A 15,602-nucleotide genomic window follows, 5' to 3' on the forward strand; every position below is an offset into this window, starting at 1 on the left:
TTCATTATCCTGTATATTACTTTGAGGAAACTTCAGACTACGTATTGTTTTTCAAAGTGCTGCATACACGTTTTCCTGACAGTGGGTGAATGGATGCTCTCCGGTTGGATGTTATGAGCTGTAAAGGTGTTTGCTAAAGGTTTATTAGCTTGTGGACATTTGGTGTGACCTGTGTTTCTCTGTGTCTCTGCAGCTTCTGTGGAAAGTCCATTTGAACAAGGTGTCTCCCCCAATAATGTGCCCTACTACATCAAGTAAGTGTAGCCACTCAGTGCCCATTCACTGCACTATGCACCAATAGCAAAAAAAAAAGTAAAATCAACTGATGATGTTGAAATGTTTTTCAAGCTTCATCATTTATAATTTGAGTTTACAGAAAACTTGCACAATCCAATAAGTGATTAGAATTCTAAATAGGGGTGTTTGTTCTTTCATGATATAACAAACATACACATTTTGAGGATGTTACATCTTATTTAATTTATTTATGCCACTAGATGGAGTTGTGAGCTACCTCGAAGCATTTTACTTTGATACTTTATACGCAATTATTAAAGTAAAAGTTTGTTAGTATTGTTAAAAAGATAATATAAAATTATAACAATTCACTAGTTTTGTTCATTAGCCTGACATTTGCCCAGTGCCTCCCTTTAGCAGTGTCCTTTCTGGCTTGGCAGACATACCACAACAAATAAATTGGCTTATATACATAATGTACTGTATATGATCATTGAAACTACTAAAACTTCTCTATGAAATCAAAAGAGCACTAACACTGTGTCTGTGGTTACATGCACACTCAAAAGTTAGTTTGAGTAAAAAATATATTAAAATAATATGTTTACTGCAAAAACATCAGCTTTATTTCTGAAAACAGATAATAATCAGATTGTGGTGTGCATGTGAACATAGCCACTGTTAGAGAAGCTAAAGCGTTATATAAATGAACACACAAACAATATGTTTACACATACACCAATTGTATTGTTATATTGTATATATATATATATATATATATATATATATATATATATATATATATATATATATATATATATATATATATAAACAATAAAGTATATGTTGAACTGTGCATCTACTCAATTTGTTTTAGTACTAACAGGATGAGAAATGATGAGAATGTATCCGGTGTGCCAACTCTAACTCTGTAAGCCTTGATAATCGTGTGTGCTTTTTGGAGATTAGCCCTAAAACTGCTGGCTTACCTAGTATTAATGCTTAGCTAATTAATTTCACCAGTTTTACTCAGCCTCCATTGTTTTCATTACCATCATGCATAATATCACGTGTGCTTGAATTTTGAATTTCTTGGTTGATTCCACCCATTTCTTCTATTTTTTCGAAAGAGGAACATTTCCCCCATTTGCTAGCAAGTGCCAATTAAATATGTATGCCTTTTTAAAAGGGTGCCAGTTTCAAAAATTAGCAGTGTGCACCCGATTTCAAGAGAGTTACATTAAGTCAAATGTTTGCAATTTCAGCTCATCAACACTTCAATATCTGGTTTAGTTTTCACCACTGAGGGTGCATAAGAACAATAAACAATAACGTGTAGGCGCTAATTAACTGATAAACAGTTAAGAATATGCTGTCCATGTTTATTGAAACCACTGCGAGGTTTGCTTTATCAACCATGATTTTTTAAAAATTACAGCACAACAGGTCCTACATACAAGTCCCATTTAGTCAAAAGTCTATCAAATCTGTATGATGGAATTTTTTAAAGGATGTTTTTGACTATTGTAGTCACTCATTATTAAAAGTTAATTCCAGTTTATCTATTTACAGTGCAATCATAACTGAGAACACCTTTTCAGCATTCATTCTTATTACCATTTGGCAGTTTGCCTTTGGGTTAATACCATGTCATGCATACTTTGAACATGTATTTAGTTATAGAATACCTGCATTAGAATGTATTATTTATAATATTTAACATATTCTGATACTTGGTCTTATCAGAGTACTATATTCTGAATAGTTATTGTTTAAAAACACAACATAGGATTAAAACAGCTTTAAGTTTGCTGCATCATTTGTTTTGCATATATGTATTGTTGATTAGGGGTAAAACACATATTCAACTCAAATGATGTGTTTTTCTCACTAATACTGTGCACTTTGAAGCCTAAATTACATGATCAAATACCATAATATTTTTAGTAATTGTATTCTTAATACCACCACTGGAAGTAACCGTACCGGAATACAATTACTGTAAATTAGTATTCTGACCACGCATTTTTGGTAGGCCTACTAAGTGCTTTTGATGCTGAACGATTAGCCGAGTATGTTGCAAACAACTACCAAGGTGTTCTTGTGAAAATTAACTACTGCCATCTATCACCATGACCCCGTGAAAAGCTAACACCAGCTACTGTTCCCCACTGGTGAATGGAGCCATTTCACAAACCAATCCAAATGCAATTGTTTGTGCAAACTCCCAAAGTTACCAATATACCTGCCATATCTTTTAAATTCCAGTCTGTTAACCCAGTACAAAGATAAAACATGCATTTAACATTTTCATCTCCATCCCTAACCCTGTGTGTCTGTCACTTCCGCCAGCCCCATCCACCCTTCACAGCACATAGAACTGCTTGGCAATGAGCAGCTAGCAGCTTGCTCTGTTTGAGATAACACCCAATGACTGAGCGAAGCCCCTTCCATGTAACCGGCACAGCGCGCTCGTCGCTTCTGGCAACATTTTAGTGGCACATATTTTGTCACGGAATTAACACATTAAAACAAGTGGCTATGAAAGAAGGGAGAGAGAGAGAGAAAGAGGAGAGAAGAGAGAGGTGACACATGTTCTGTCCACATGCAGAGACTCAGCTGGACCCGCACTGATGACCCAGACACTGTAAGTCAAAATTGCAAAACATTTACAATAAATCACATACAGTATATGGCTTGGATTGAGATGACACATTCATTTCCCTGTATATTTGGTTGAAACTTCAAATCAATGTAACTTCTTCATCGTTTTATTGATGTGTCCATCCATCCATCTTCTTTGGCTTATCCGGTTGATGTGTTTCAGTAGAAAAAACTAACAAAAGAGTGTGCAATGGTCATTCAATCACTTGGTACATTTAAATGGCCAGAAGAAACAAACAAAAACAAATCAATAACTAGAATAATCAGACAACACAACAATTTGATCTGATTAGAGATGAGAGAAACATTTTTGAGTAACTTTTGTATTTGGAAAACTGTTGAATCATTGTTTCAATCTTTAACATTGTCTTTTGTTTGCCTTTTTTGTTGTTGTTGTTGTTGTTGTTGTTGCATATTTTGTTTCCTTGTCAAGAGATCAGATTATTCACATCACATCTAGACTCTCTGTTTGCAGCAAATTAGACTGCAAACTAGACATCTCACATATCCTGCCAAACTTTCTCTGTTCTCTTATTATATTATACAGTGCTGCAAAATGATGGAAATGAGCTGCAAGGACTTTTCCCAAAATGTGCTCCGAGGATATTAACGATGTCCAACAGGATATGCACTCTCTCCGTCCCAGAGGTGCCTACAAACTTTACAGCACTTTTCAAAATAACAGGCGGTCGGAAAAATAAAGTTTAGCTTTTAATGCCAGTCTTGCACAAACAGAACGAGCCTGTTCACAACGCTTTCATCTCAGTTGGCGCAGTGTCAGGCGAGGTTCCCGCGCTCACGTCTCCCCTGCGCGCACACCTACACGTTCAGCCAGGTGCAATGAAATCTTGCCTATAAATTACAGGCTGTTTCGTCTTGGCTGGTGCAACACAGGCTACATTTCTTTATCCTTGAACACAAATTCCCAAAGCAAAGAGACCCCCCGCATCCCTGTTCCTCCTGTGCGTAAAAACCAAATAGGACTTTTGTTTTATACTGTTGAGTCTTTCTCTCCGCACTGATCGCGCTGTCCCAGGCCTTGGATGTGGAGGAAGTGTGCGCGCGGTGAAAGGCCCCTGGACCCCCCGTCTCTCCGCGGCTCCCCTCGGCTCTGTCTCGCTCTCGTCGGGGAGGTGAAAAAGCTCCACGGATGGTGTCGGCTCCGTGCTTTCAGACACAGCGGGATGGGGGGAAGGGAGGCTGAGGCAGGACGCGCTCAGCTCCGCCTCGTCTAAATCGCGCGTGTGAAGTTTCGTGTGCGCAGCCCAAAGTTGGCAGGAAATGGATCGTGTTCTCGTTTTTCACAATAAAGGTTGGAGCCGTTAAGTACACGTTCGAGGTCTCAGTGAGGGTCGACGCGTGGGTACGCACTGGTTGAACGTTCTCAAAGCCAGAAATGTCGCAGAAATGACGCAGACTTGTCAATTGACCAGAGCTTGTGAGGTTTGTGTTTTGTCAAAATAATAGGGCTGGTTTATTTGTAAAGCTGCTGTAGAAGTAAGGTGCAGAAAATGAGGGACACCCAGATTTTGGGATGGTTCTGATACAGCCCAAATCTGTTCATGAACATTAAAGACCCATTGCCTAACATTTTAGCAGATAAATGATACATTATTCCTTTTTGTCCCACATTGGACGTATTTTATTGCGCTGAATGTGGAAAACCACGTGTCCTTTCTGTGAGCGCCGTCTTGCAAGTCCACAAACCCGACTTGACTTGAGGAGCCTAACCTCTTCATGGAAATGTTCTTTTGACTACAATATTCCACAGTATGGCATAAAATGTAGCTATCTCTATGGAAAATGTTGTGAACTTTTCCACGGAACCTTTTATGTCCCTGGAATCATGTAGGTCATGATGTGTCACCTCCAGAAAGTTACACGTTGTTGCTTTAAGAATTGAGAGGGGGTAAGTAAAATTAGCAATTGCATTCATCCATCCATTTTCTACCGTTTGTTCCCTTTCGGGGTCGCGGGTGACTGGAGCCTATCCCAGTGACTTCGGGCCTTAGGCGGGGTACACCCTGGACAGTGGCCATCTTGTCGCAGGGTAAACACAGAGACATAGACATTATTGCAATTGCGTTCATTCAATTTGAGTGTATTTCCATTCATGATGAATTGGTGTTTAAATTGTGCAAAGCAATGCAAAACTGCATTGACCGTCCAGTGGACTTTGGGCTCCTTCTCTGACATGTGAACCAGAGCCAGTGGTTTCCAGGGCTTTATTTTGAAAGCACAGCCGGAAAACAGCCTGTGCTTCTCTCCTCCGCTTCACCTGCGTTTGTCGGTGGCCGTTCAGCCTCTGCAGCCCACTGTGCCGCTTGCAGAGCGGAACACACGGCGCTCAGACCCTTGCAAACACGGTCATCTCGGACACTGTCTCCCGCGGCGGAGGACTGTGCTCGGACCTCGGAGGCTTCGGGAGTTCGTCTCGGTTCTCACGGGGATCGCTTCTCTTTTCAGTGGACTGGGAGCGCGGGGAAACAGCCGGCGATGCGGGAGCAGCTTCGGAAGTGAGTGGCTCGGCTCGGGATTGTTTATGGAGGTGATAAATAATAGTGATGGTAATTGTGCGGGTCGTAATGCAGTAAAGCTGTTCACACGCACACAATACTTGGCGGTGGGGTTTGCCAAGCGAACGGAGAGGCGGCGAGCAGAACCGCGTGAAAACACTATTTCATTTGTTCGACATAATGTCACTATTGCACTGACCATTTGTCCAGATTTGCGGACACACATGCTCTCCCCAACCATTCAAGGCTGTAGAACATCTTTTATCATCTTTAGAGGTTTTGCCATGCTGTCGTTTAAACCCATTTTATCCTAATCTAAGGGCTGTCCTTTAATGATACTATTGTCCAACGTTACACATTTTGGCATTTTCTGAACACATAATCCTCCAAAAAGACAAGGTGTATATTCCATGAAAAGTGTGGAACCATCCCATCTGCTTGGCACCATTTGATGTCAATCTAACCAGCGGGTCCTTTCTGTTGCTTTACCCCGGGAGCAGTGCGAGTTGTGCGGTCACTGCGCGCCCCGTGCCCACTCTCCCTTTGGTTCCCACGGACCGTACAGTTTCCATTCTACTGGTGCTGCCATGTTGAAATAAAAAAACAAAAAAACAAAAAAAAAAGCTCCTTCTGTCTTTTAAACGCAAACAGCCGTGCCCCGCTGCCTTCTTGTATTTGCTTGCATCTGTACGAATTGAGCCCGAGCGCGATTGTTTGTCTTCTTGACGTCTTATTCCCCTCACCAAGACCGATGCCCCTCACCACAGAAGAGACACTTTTCGCCCTGTGTTGCATTCCTCCACAGTCACAAACGGATGCAAACGCAGTCACCCCGGTGTCACTGTAGCAAGCCCGTCTCTGGATGCTTTTTGGGGACGCTCACTCTTGCTCAATTGCCGGCTAAAAATACCACCAGGCCTCGTGTATAGCGCAGTTTTGGAGGTTGAGTGCAGCCCGGTGCCCGCGACATCCATCCATTGATCATTATTTATTTTTGTTTTGAGGAACGAGTCTGGGGTGCATGCACTGGAGGAGTTTGGGAATGGACGCAAGCTGGCACTGGAATGATTGCCGGTGTGGGACTTTTACGCACTGAACGCAGCCTCTCTCCAACGCATTGGTGCTGGCGTGCTGGGGCATGAGTACAGCCTGTGTGTGGTGTCTTTGTACTCGGCCTGGATTGCTATCAGATGGGTGAATTTGTGCATTGAGGCAGGGCATTTCACTAAACCCAATGCGGTCCAAGAACATCTGGGATAGTGCCAGGTTACTTATGGCTTTTTGCACCTTGTGTGTCCAGCAGCTGTCCGATGTGGTTATGGGGGAATGAGCAAAGTCTCCCCGTATGAGCCTGCAGGACATAATTAGCCTGGTAAACTTCAGACACCCAAAACTATGAAATATGAAGAGGATGGCCTGGTCTGTGTTGCTGTGAGCCGATCCGCCAAGATAATCCAGCAAAGTCTTGTATTGCATGCTTAAAAGTGGCTTACCCTCCTGCAGCGAGCTGTAATTAGACGGTATTAATCGACTTTCGGAGAGACATTTTCCAAAGACTTCAGGTTGTATTCTTTATTGATTAGACGAGATGTGTGAAACTAATGAAATTATTTGATTTGCCGCTCCTAGCTTTTAAAAGACTGCAGTTATGGCCAACGAGCTGTTTCACAAGGGAGCAGTTGCTTCTAATGGCTTTGGGTTTACAGTTCCACATGAGTTATTATAGCAAGAAGAGGCAGAGAAAACAAAATGTTGTTTAGCAAAGGAAATCAACTGCCCCTATGTTTGACTATGGGCAAGTAACAGATCATAGGAGTTAGTTAAAGCCTGACCTCAAGATTAGTTACTGTATATTTACCATAAACATTCTATTTAGTTACCGACAACTATAAGCTTGCCATTGTAACCTTGAACTGCTTCTAGTTATATCAAATGAAATCATGGTTAGGTTTTGATGCATGAAACACAATAGATGTCTCAAACTCGTAATCACTCGTTTGCATGGTTTTATTTACCATTTATGATAGGATTAGTGATTTAAAAGTTGAGGATTTGTCTGTGGAATCTTGGTTAAATACTATTTTAAATATGTTGGGATTGTATGATTTCCGCTGCTGTGAGTAAGCAAGTATCAGTTGCAACTACGAATGTGAAGATTATTCTATAACATGATTGTGATGTGATTATGTAGGTCACAATATAATCGTAAAAACGAATAACAGTGACTATTTTAAAAGCAAAATTCAGTCATTTGAATCAATCTGTGTTATTATTTTGAAGGGGAAATTAAGGATGTCACTTTTGTTTGGTTATTTTTCAGTAATCTTGAATGATCATTATATTGAGACAATTCTTCTCGCAATAATTGTACACTAGACACTACAACACTAAAATATGATATCATGACATCCCTACTTGCTGCATGACCCATTTACTCCAGTGCATGTAACGGTATGGTTGATATCTTAATCAGGTAGGCCTTTCTGGTTAGTTTCTGACAGATAACGTGTGCTAATGGCTGTCGCAGTGATAAAGTGGCGTTAAGTTCTCATGTCTCTAAAACAATAACATGCCATTATGATCAATTATAAGAAGGAGAGTAATTACAGTTATCATTTTAGCTCTGTGTGATCCCCCAGGTTTTGTCAGCGCTTTTCTATTCTCTTTCACAAACAGCCTCCCCTAATTTCCAGCTGCCGAATCTGGCTTTCATGACTCTGTCTCCTCTCTGCTTGTTCAGATCCCGTCTCTCAAGGCCATTGTTTGAGTTCATTCAGATGCCTGGTGCGCAGGAAACATTGGGTCTATGCTCCTTTGGGCTGATAGGCAGAGGAAGATGTCGCCTAGGCCCGTAAACCACCTTTAATCATTCATCCAACAGCCATAATTGACTGCAGTGAGAAGTGACACTCGTGCGGATCCATTATTTAAAACGCCTATCTGTCACAAGCGCTATAAGCCTTTCACTGGCTGTTCAGCAGCAATATGTAGCATTGTATGTTGCACGTGTGGGTGGAGATATTATTGTGCTCTATTGTGAGAGACAATGACTCCTCTTGGGCTGAAGTTACGCTTCAAGCAAAAATGGCTTAATTTGTATTTGATGAAAAACAAGGGATGTGCAGTGGTGAAGTGGTTAGTGTCCCATGCAGCCTCTGAGCAAGGAGGTCCTAGGTATGATTACAAGACTCTTTAATTTGTCTCTAGGTGGGCTAGCTCTTGCCCATCATCCTCTATCTGGGTACTCCTGACCAGCATTAGGGCTGAATTTATTCAATCAATTAATTTTGACCATTAAAAAAACAAAAAAAACAAAAAACGTATAGGGTATTAGGATCATTGTAATCGTTATCTGGACTATACAGACTCTAAAAAACACACAAAAAGACCTTTTATAACAAAGACAGCTGCATTATTAAATACGTAATATGAATATTATAAATATATCTATATATATTTATATATTTTACAGACTTGGGACCAAATGGACTGAATATGCCGGACTACTTGTTTAGGACTTTTTAAAGTGTTGGAATGCTCTCTTTATGTCTCGTTTTGTTCCTTGTTCTGTGTTTATTTTTGTTGTATATGAAAAACAAATACTAATATAGAATATATATATATATATATATCATTATCTAGAAGCCCTCAGTCACCATATTTCAACCTTTGTTAGGTTGACTAATTGTAACTAAAATAATCATCATTGACGGCCCTAACCAGTGTTGGGTAGTCTTACTTTTAAAAGTAACTTGTTACGTTACCTCGTTACTGCCCTGGGAAACTAACACGTTACGTTACTATGCTACCGTGTTATAAAAGCAACGCTTTAAAGTACTCTTGTGTTCTCAATGATTATTGATTATTAAATTATTTTATAACCTATGTCTACATTTGCAGACTATCACTTTGCATTGCAGAACTCAGTAATATAATCATTAAAATATAAAATAAACGAGGAAAGTAAACGCGTTTGACTGAGCTTTATTCATCTTTTATGTTGACGGATTACCACAATACAATGCAATACAATAAGGGATCTTCTCAAAATGGGTGGAAGCTGAAAATACTTAATATTTTTCGTCTCTGTCTGGACCCCCTCGTCTCTGTCTGGACCCCTGGCTTCACATAAAAGTTTACGCGTTGATAAAACGATAGTAGCTTGATAGACCCTGCTCACCTCTAGTGAACATCTCTGAACATCCTTTGGTAAGTTTATCAGTAGAAGTTATGAACTCTCCAAATAATGTCACCTGTCGCGCATGTTTGTTTACTCAATCCAGCGCAGGGAGCGGGGCGGGTGCTCCCTCACACGGGCCACTGCGCTGCGTGATCCCTCGCACTGGCCACGGTGCGGCGTGATCCCTCGCACTGGCCACTGTGCGCTGTGATCCCCGCACGGGCTACGGCGCATTGTGATCCCCGCACGGGCCACGGTGCGTTGTGATCCCCGCACGGGCGAACATGGTGCGTCGTGCTCCTCCGTACGCACTCCCCCTGCTCCGCGCCCGCACTAATGTTGGCCTAATGCTCGTTGCTGAGAGAGTTTTTTTAGCATTTCAAAACGGACGAAAAATATCAAGTCTTTTCAGCTTCAACCCTTTTTGAGATGATCCCTAAGCACATGTAGGCCTGTTCTGAAGCAATGGAAAACATCACTAAAGCAAAATGAGTGGATTGACAAGAGCACCAACGCACAACAACAGACCTTGCTAACCCTAACCTGTTTTAAACTCACTTGTCATTAATTGCGCAGTGCACATGCTCACAACATGGCGAGCTCAGAGCTTGCGGAGAGAGATGAGCCCTAACCAAAACTAACGCGTTACTGATTTTAAAAAGTAACTTGCACAGCACTAGATTACAAGGGGGCACAAAACGAATGTGTTGTGTTCCTCGTTACTCTAAAAATGTAATTTGAGTTCTTAAACGCGTTACTAGCTAACGCTCTACACAGAACTCTGGCCTGCTTAGATCTAGCACTGACTGTTTATTCTTCAAAGTGGGAAACTAAGTCTATATTATTTTTATGATATTCTACATAAGGCCATAGTTGGTAATATCAAAACTAAAATTAAAATGACATTTGGGTGCTCAGTGGCAGAGTGGTTAGCCTCACAAGTTTGATCCTAGGCCAACTGACACACAGTTCTCAAGTTGTATAAAGTTCTTGTCTCTACGCATTTGTTAAACATCTGGTTTGGGCATATGAATGTTGAACGCTCGTTCCTCCCTCGTCATCTTCTGTCGTTGTGCCCTGGGGCAAGGCAGCAACTCCCAGACTCCCTGCCACAGTAGCGCGGCTCAGTGCAGTAGTTTATCTTTTGACAGTTTACGACGCATTATCAACTCTCGGTCGTATCCTAGGGCCATGATACATTTTCTAGGGAGGCAGTGTCGGCTTTCAAAGAGTCCAAAGCTAGAGATTCCTGGAGGCTTTCTTTGATATATTGTTGAACTCTTGCATTTTCTGTTCATTAATTCTACTGGGACGTGTTGTTTGGAGGAAACTGACACTTTTGCTGCACAAGAAGTGAAAACATATCTTAAGATTGCCCTATACTTGTTCTATATGAGGTAGGAGTACTTTATTACGAACACTTGGTAGTAGGCTGTTCAGAAGTGGTTCTTGTTGGCTGGAAATGCTTGGGTTTTATAAGATCTAGAGCAGGGGTGTCAAACATCCGGCCCGCCAGACGTTATAGTCCGGCCCGCCAAACATTTTGAATTCATATTTAATTTAACCGTTTTTATCGTTAAAGGTCCCATATCATGCAAAATCGACTTTTCAGAGCTTTTAACCTTCTTACATTGCTATTTGTGCTTCATATATGTACCCAGAGTGTTTTTTTGATTGATTCCCGCAGTGTTTAGCTATATTACAGACGATCTCCTTTCCGCGAATCTCCAAACTGACGGGGGGTGTCTACAAGACCGCGTCATAACCCCAGGCACGCGTCACCATCCCCCCTCGCTCTGAGACTACGTCACGGGTTGGGCGGGGGACACACGCTCTCTGAGACTACGTCACGGGTGGGCGGGGCACAGACGCGCTCTGAGACTACGTCACGGGTTGGGCGGGGGAGCCAGATCGCTCTTCACAAGGGTGGGGGCGAATATCAAACCAAGCCGTCTGCATTTCCGGGTCGGTGAGGGGGTCCAAGGTCTGGGTGATATTTCTTAACTATTATGTTATGGGTGTTGCACAACCCTTATTATTATCAATTATACACTTAGGATAGACTACGAAACGTGAAAAAAAGCATGTTATGGCACCTTTAAACGCTCCACGTGTGTTTGTATTTAGTGGTGTGTCAGTTCAGGTGTAAAGAGAACTACAGATAACTACACAGACGTGGAAATGTTACTTAGTACATTTAAAAGGTTTTTTAGATCTTGAGAAGATTATTTTGTTAAGTCAAATACAATATTTTTCAGTTCCAAATACCTATTTAACAAAATTTAACAATAGATTAAATGTTTATATCTGTAGATCAACTCTGAAGTTGTGATGCACATAAACTGAAGCACAGTATTGGTGAAATTACACTTCCATCCATCCATCTTCTGCCGCTTTATCCGGGGCCGGGTCGCGGGGGCAGCAGTCTGAGCAGGGACTCCCAGACTTCCTTCTCCCCAGACACTTCCTCTAACTCCTCCGGGGGGATCCCGAGGCGTTCCCAGGCCAGCCGAGAGACATAGTCTCTCCAGCGTGTCCTGGGTCTTCCCCGGGGCCTCTTCCCGGTGGGACATGCCTGAAACACATCCCGAGGGAGGCGCCCAGGAGGCATCCGGAACAGATGCCCGAGCCACCTCAGCTGGCTCCTCTCGACGTGGAGGAGCAGCGGCTCTACTCCGAGCTCCCCCCCGTGGGGCCGAGCTCCTCACCTTATCTCTAAGAGAGCGCCCAGCCACACGGCGGAGGAAACTCATTTCGACCGCTTGTATCCGCGATCTTGTTCTTTCGGTCACTACCCAAAGCTCATGACCATAGGTGAGGGTAGGAACGTAGACCGACCGGTAAATAGAGAGCTTTGCCTTTCGGCTCAGCTCCCCCTTTACCACAAAAGTTCGATGCAGCAACTGCATCACTGCAGCCGCTGCACCGATCCGCCTGTCGATCTCACGCTCCATCCTTCCCTCACTCGTGAACAAGACCCCGAGATACTTGAACTCCTCCACTTGGGGCAAGGACACCCCACCCACCTGGAGAGGGCAAGCCACCTTTTTCCGGTCGAGAACCATGGCCTCGGATTTGGAGGTGCTGATTCTCATCCCAGCCGCTTCACACTCGGCTGCAAACCGTCCCAGTGCATGTTGCAGGTCCGGGTTTGATGGAGCCATCAGGACAACATCGTCTGCAAACAGCAGAGATGAGATCCTGTGGTCCCCAAACCGGACACCCTCCGACCCCTGACTGCGCCTAGAAATTCTGTCCATAAAAATTATGAACAGAACCGGTGACAAAGGGCAGCCCTGGCGGAGTCCAACATGCACTGGGAACAGGTCTGACTTACTGCCGGCAATGCGAACACAGCTCCTGCTCCGGTCATACAGGGACCGGACAGCCCTGAGCAAAGGGGCCCGGACCCCGTACTCCCGGAGCACCCCCCAAAGGACACCCCGAGGGACACGGTCGAAACCCTTCTCCAGATCCACAAAGCACATGTGGACTGGTTGGGCAAACTCCCACGACCTACAAGCCAGAGTGGCCTGATAGGCCTCCTTCTTCAGTCTGACGGCATCCCTTACTTCCGCTGTCCACCACCGGGTTCGGGGGTTGCCGCCACGACAGGCACCGGAGACCTTGCGACCACAGCTCCGAGCAGCCGCATCAACAATGGAGGCGGAGAACATGGTCCACTCGGACTCAATGTCCCCAGCCTCTCCCGGGACATGGGAGAAGCTCTCCCGGAGGTGCGAGTTGAATACCCTACTGACAGAGGGCTCTACTAGACGTTCCCAACAGACCCTCACAATGCGCTATGGTCTGCCAAGTCTGTCCGGCTTCCTCCTCCGCCAGCGGATCCAACTCACCACCAGGTGGTGATCGGTTGACAACTCTGCCCCTCTCTTCACCCGAGTGTCCAAGACACGCGGCCGGAGGTCAGATGACACAACAACAAAGTCGATCATTGACCTCCGGCCTAGGGTGTCCTGGTGCCATGTGCACTGATGGACACCCTTGTGCTTGAACATGGTGTTCGTTATGGACAATCCGTGGCTAGCACAGAAGTCCAATAACTGAACACCGCTCGGGTTCAGATCGGGGAAGCCGTTCTTCCCGATCACCCCTCCCCAGGTGTCACTGTCATTGCCCACGTGGGCGTTGAAGTCCCCTAGTAGAACAACGGAGTCCCCGGTCGGTGCACTGTCCAGTACCCCTCCCATGGACTCCAAGAAGGCCGGGTACTCTGCACTGCTGTTCGGCCCGTAGGCCGCCACAACAGTGAGAGACCTGCCCCCCACCCGAAGGCGGAGGGACGCGACCCTCTCGTTCACCGGGGTAAACTCCAACACGTGGCGGCTGAGCTGAGGGGCTATCAGCAAGCCCACACCAGCCCGCCGCCTCTCCCCGCGGGCAACACCAGAGAAGTGGAGCGTCCAGCCCCTCTCGAGGAGATGGGTTCCAGAGCCCAAACTGTGCGTGGAGGTGAGGCCGACTATATCTAGTCGGTATCGCTCAACCTCCCGCACAAGCTCAGGCTCTTTCCCCCCCAGCGAGGTGACATTCCATGTCCCCAGAGTTAGTCTCTGTGTCTGGAGATCTGGTCGCCGAGGCCCCTGCCGTCGACTGCCGCCCAGATCTCTCTGCACCGGCCCCTTATGGATCCTCCTGCGGGTGGTGGGCCCACGGGAGGGCGGCCCCACGTCGCTCTTTCGGGCTGTGCCCGGCCGGGCCCCGTGGGGTAAGACCCGGCCACCAGGCGCTCGCCATGGAGCACCCATCCCAGGCCTGGCTCCAGGATGGGGCCCCGGTGACGCCGATCCGGGCGACGTGAATTGCCTTGTTTGTGTTGTCATCATAGGGGGCTTCTGAACCGATCTTTGTCTGACCCGTCACCTAGGACCTGTTTGCCTTGGGAGACCCTACCAGGGGCATGAAGCCCCCGACAACATAGCTCCCGTGATCATTCGGGCACTCAAACCCCTCCACCACGTTAAGGTGTCGGTTCAAGGAGAGGTGAAATTACACTTGTTTTTCTTAATACATTTCAGTTTATGAGAACAAACAAATTGCTTCAAAAATAGCGTAGGCTATATGAAGCTATTTATTTCTTACATCTTTTATTGTTTTATGTTTTACGTTATGTTCGGCCCGTGACCCAGCCTGAGCGTCGAAATTCGGCCCGCGGCCCGATTGTAAAGCAGAAAACAAAAAATATACAATGTTATCAATACGGCCATTGCATTGCTATCAAGAGGTTCTAATTTACTTGAGGTTGCACTGAACTTTAGAAGTCTGATTTTTGCCTTGTATTCATAGACAAATTGAGATGTTGAGAGGTAAACAAGCTCTGCAAATTGCTAACCGTTTTTCCCCCAGTTGTTTTTGTTTCAGAATGCTAATCACAGTTTTATGTAAATCACATTGTTAGTGAGAAGTTGAAAAATCAAATCTTTGTCTCAGTTTAAAGTTACATCTTATTCTGACATCCATGTTGTTTGAATGAATAGGAGGCATGGAGCAGGTACGGCATTTTGCTTAAATACAGCCATTCATTTTACACTTCCTCATTGTGACACCACTGGGGCCACTAACAGCTTCATGCATCTCGATGACAAAAAATCTGGAACGAATCGGAGTCTCCATCATTGCAAGAATAACCTCCAAGTTGCACGATCTATTGTCTTCTTGTCCAATGGGGCCACGTACTCAATAAAACATCCCCAGCTTCATAAAGAAGATGCATTGTATTGCTGCCTATCGATTGACTCCTGACTCCCGAGTCCCGAGTCCCGACCCTAGGGTTAAAAATCAGTTTATGTAAGACCAAAACTTACTTTCGTAGTAGTTTATTTTTGTTCTGATTTAAGACTTTAAAACAACTAAATTGAGAAGGCCCTTAGCTACTTTCTGTTATTATTACAAGCATTTGTCCAAGTGGCTGCAATGAGCTACTAGTGTTGACTTGAGATTTTTTAAGTAGCGCTTCACCATGGGACTCCTCGTCTCATTATCTG

At 44.4% G+C, this 15,602-nt stretch overlaps 1 protein-coding gene across 18 annotated transcripts in view; it reads left to right on the top strand.

Moving 5' to 3' along the window:
* dmd (dystrophin) overlaps positions 1-15,602 on the top strand; it is a 243,449-nt gene that overhangs the window by 190,542 nt on the left and 37,305 nt on the right. For 10 of the 18 annotated variants that reach the window (XM_072440238.1, XM_072440239.1, XM_072440234.1 and 7 more), the window contains 2 exons: positions 194-254; positions 2,849-2,884. In XM_072440238.1, coding sequence (XP_072296339.1) covers positions 194-254; positions 2,849-2,884 — 97 coding nt within the window. Of the gene's footprint in view, positions 1-193; positions 255-2,848; positions 2,885-5,177; positions 5,418-15,602 lie in introns of those variants that run through there. The other 8 variants (XM_072440244.1, XM_072440246.1, XM_072440245.1 and 5 more) reach the window with 2 other exon arrangements.

This window comes from Eucyclogobius newberryi, unplaced genomic scaffold (assembly GCF_026437365.1).
Source record: "Eucyclogobius newberryi isolate DKJ021-1_F unplaced genomic scaffold, fEucNew1.0.hap1 SCAF_117, whole genome shotgun sequence".
NCBI classification, from domain to species: domain Eukaryota; kingdom Metazoa; phylum Chordata; class Actinopteri; order Gobiiformes; family Gobiidae; genus Eucyclogobius; species Eucyclogobius newberryi.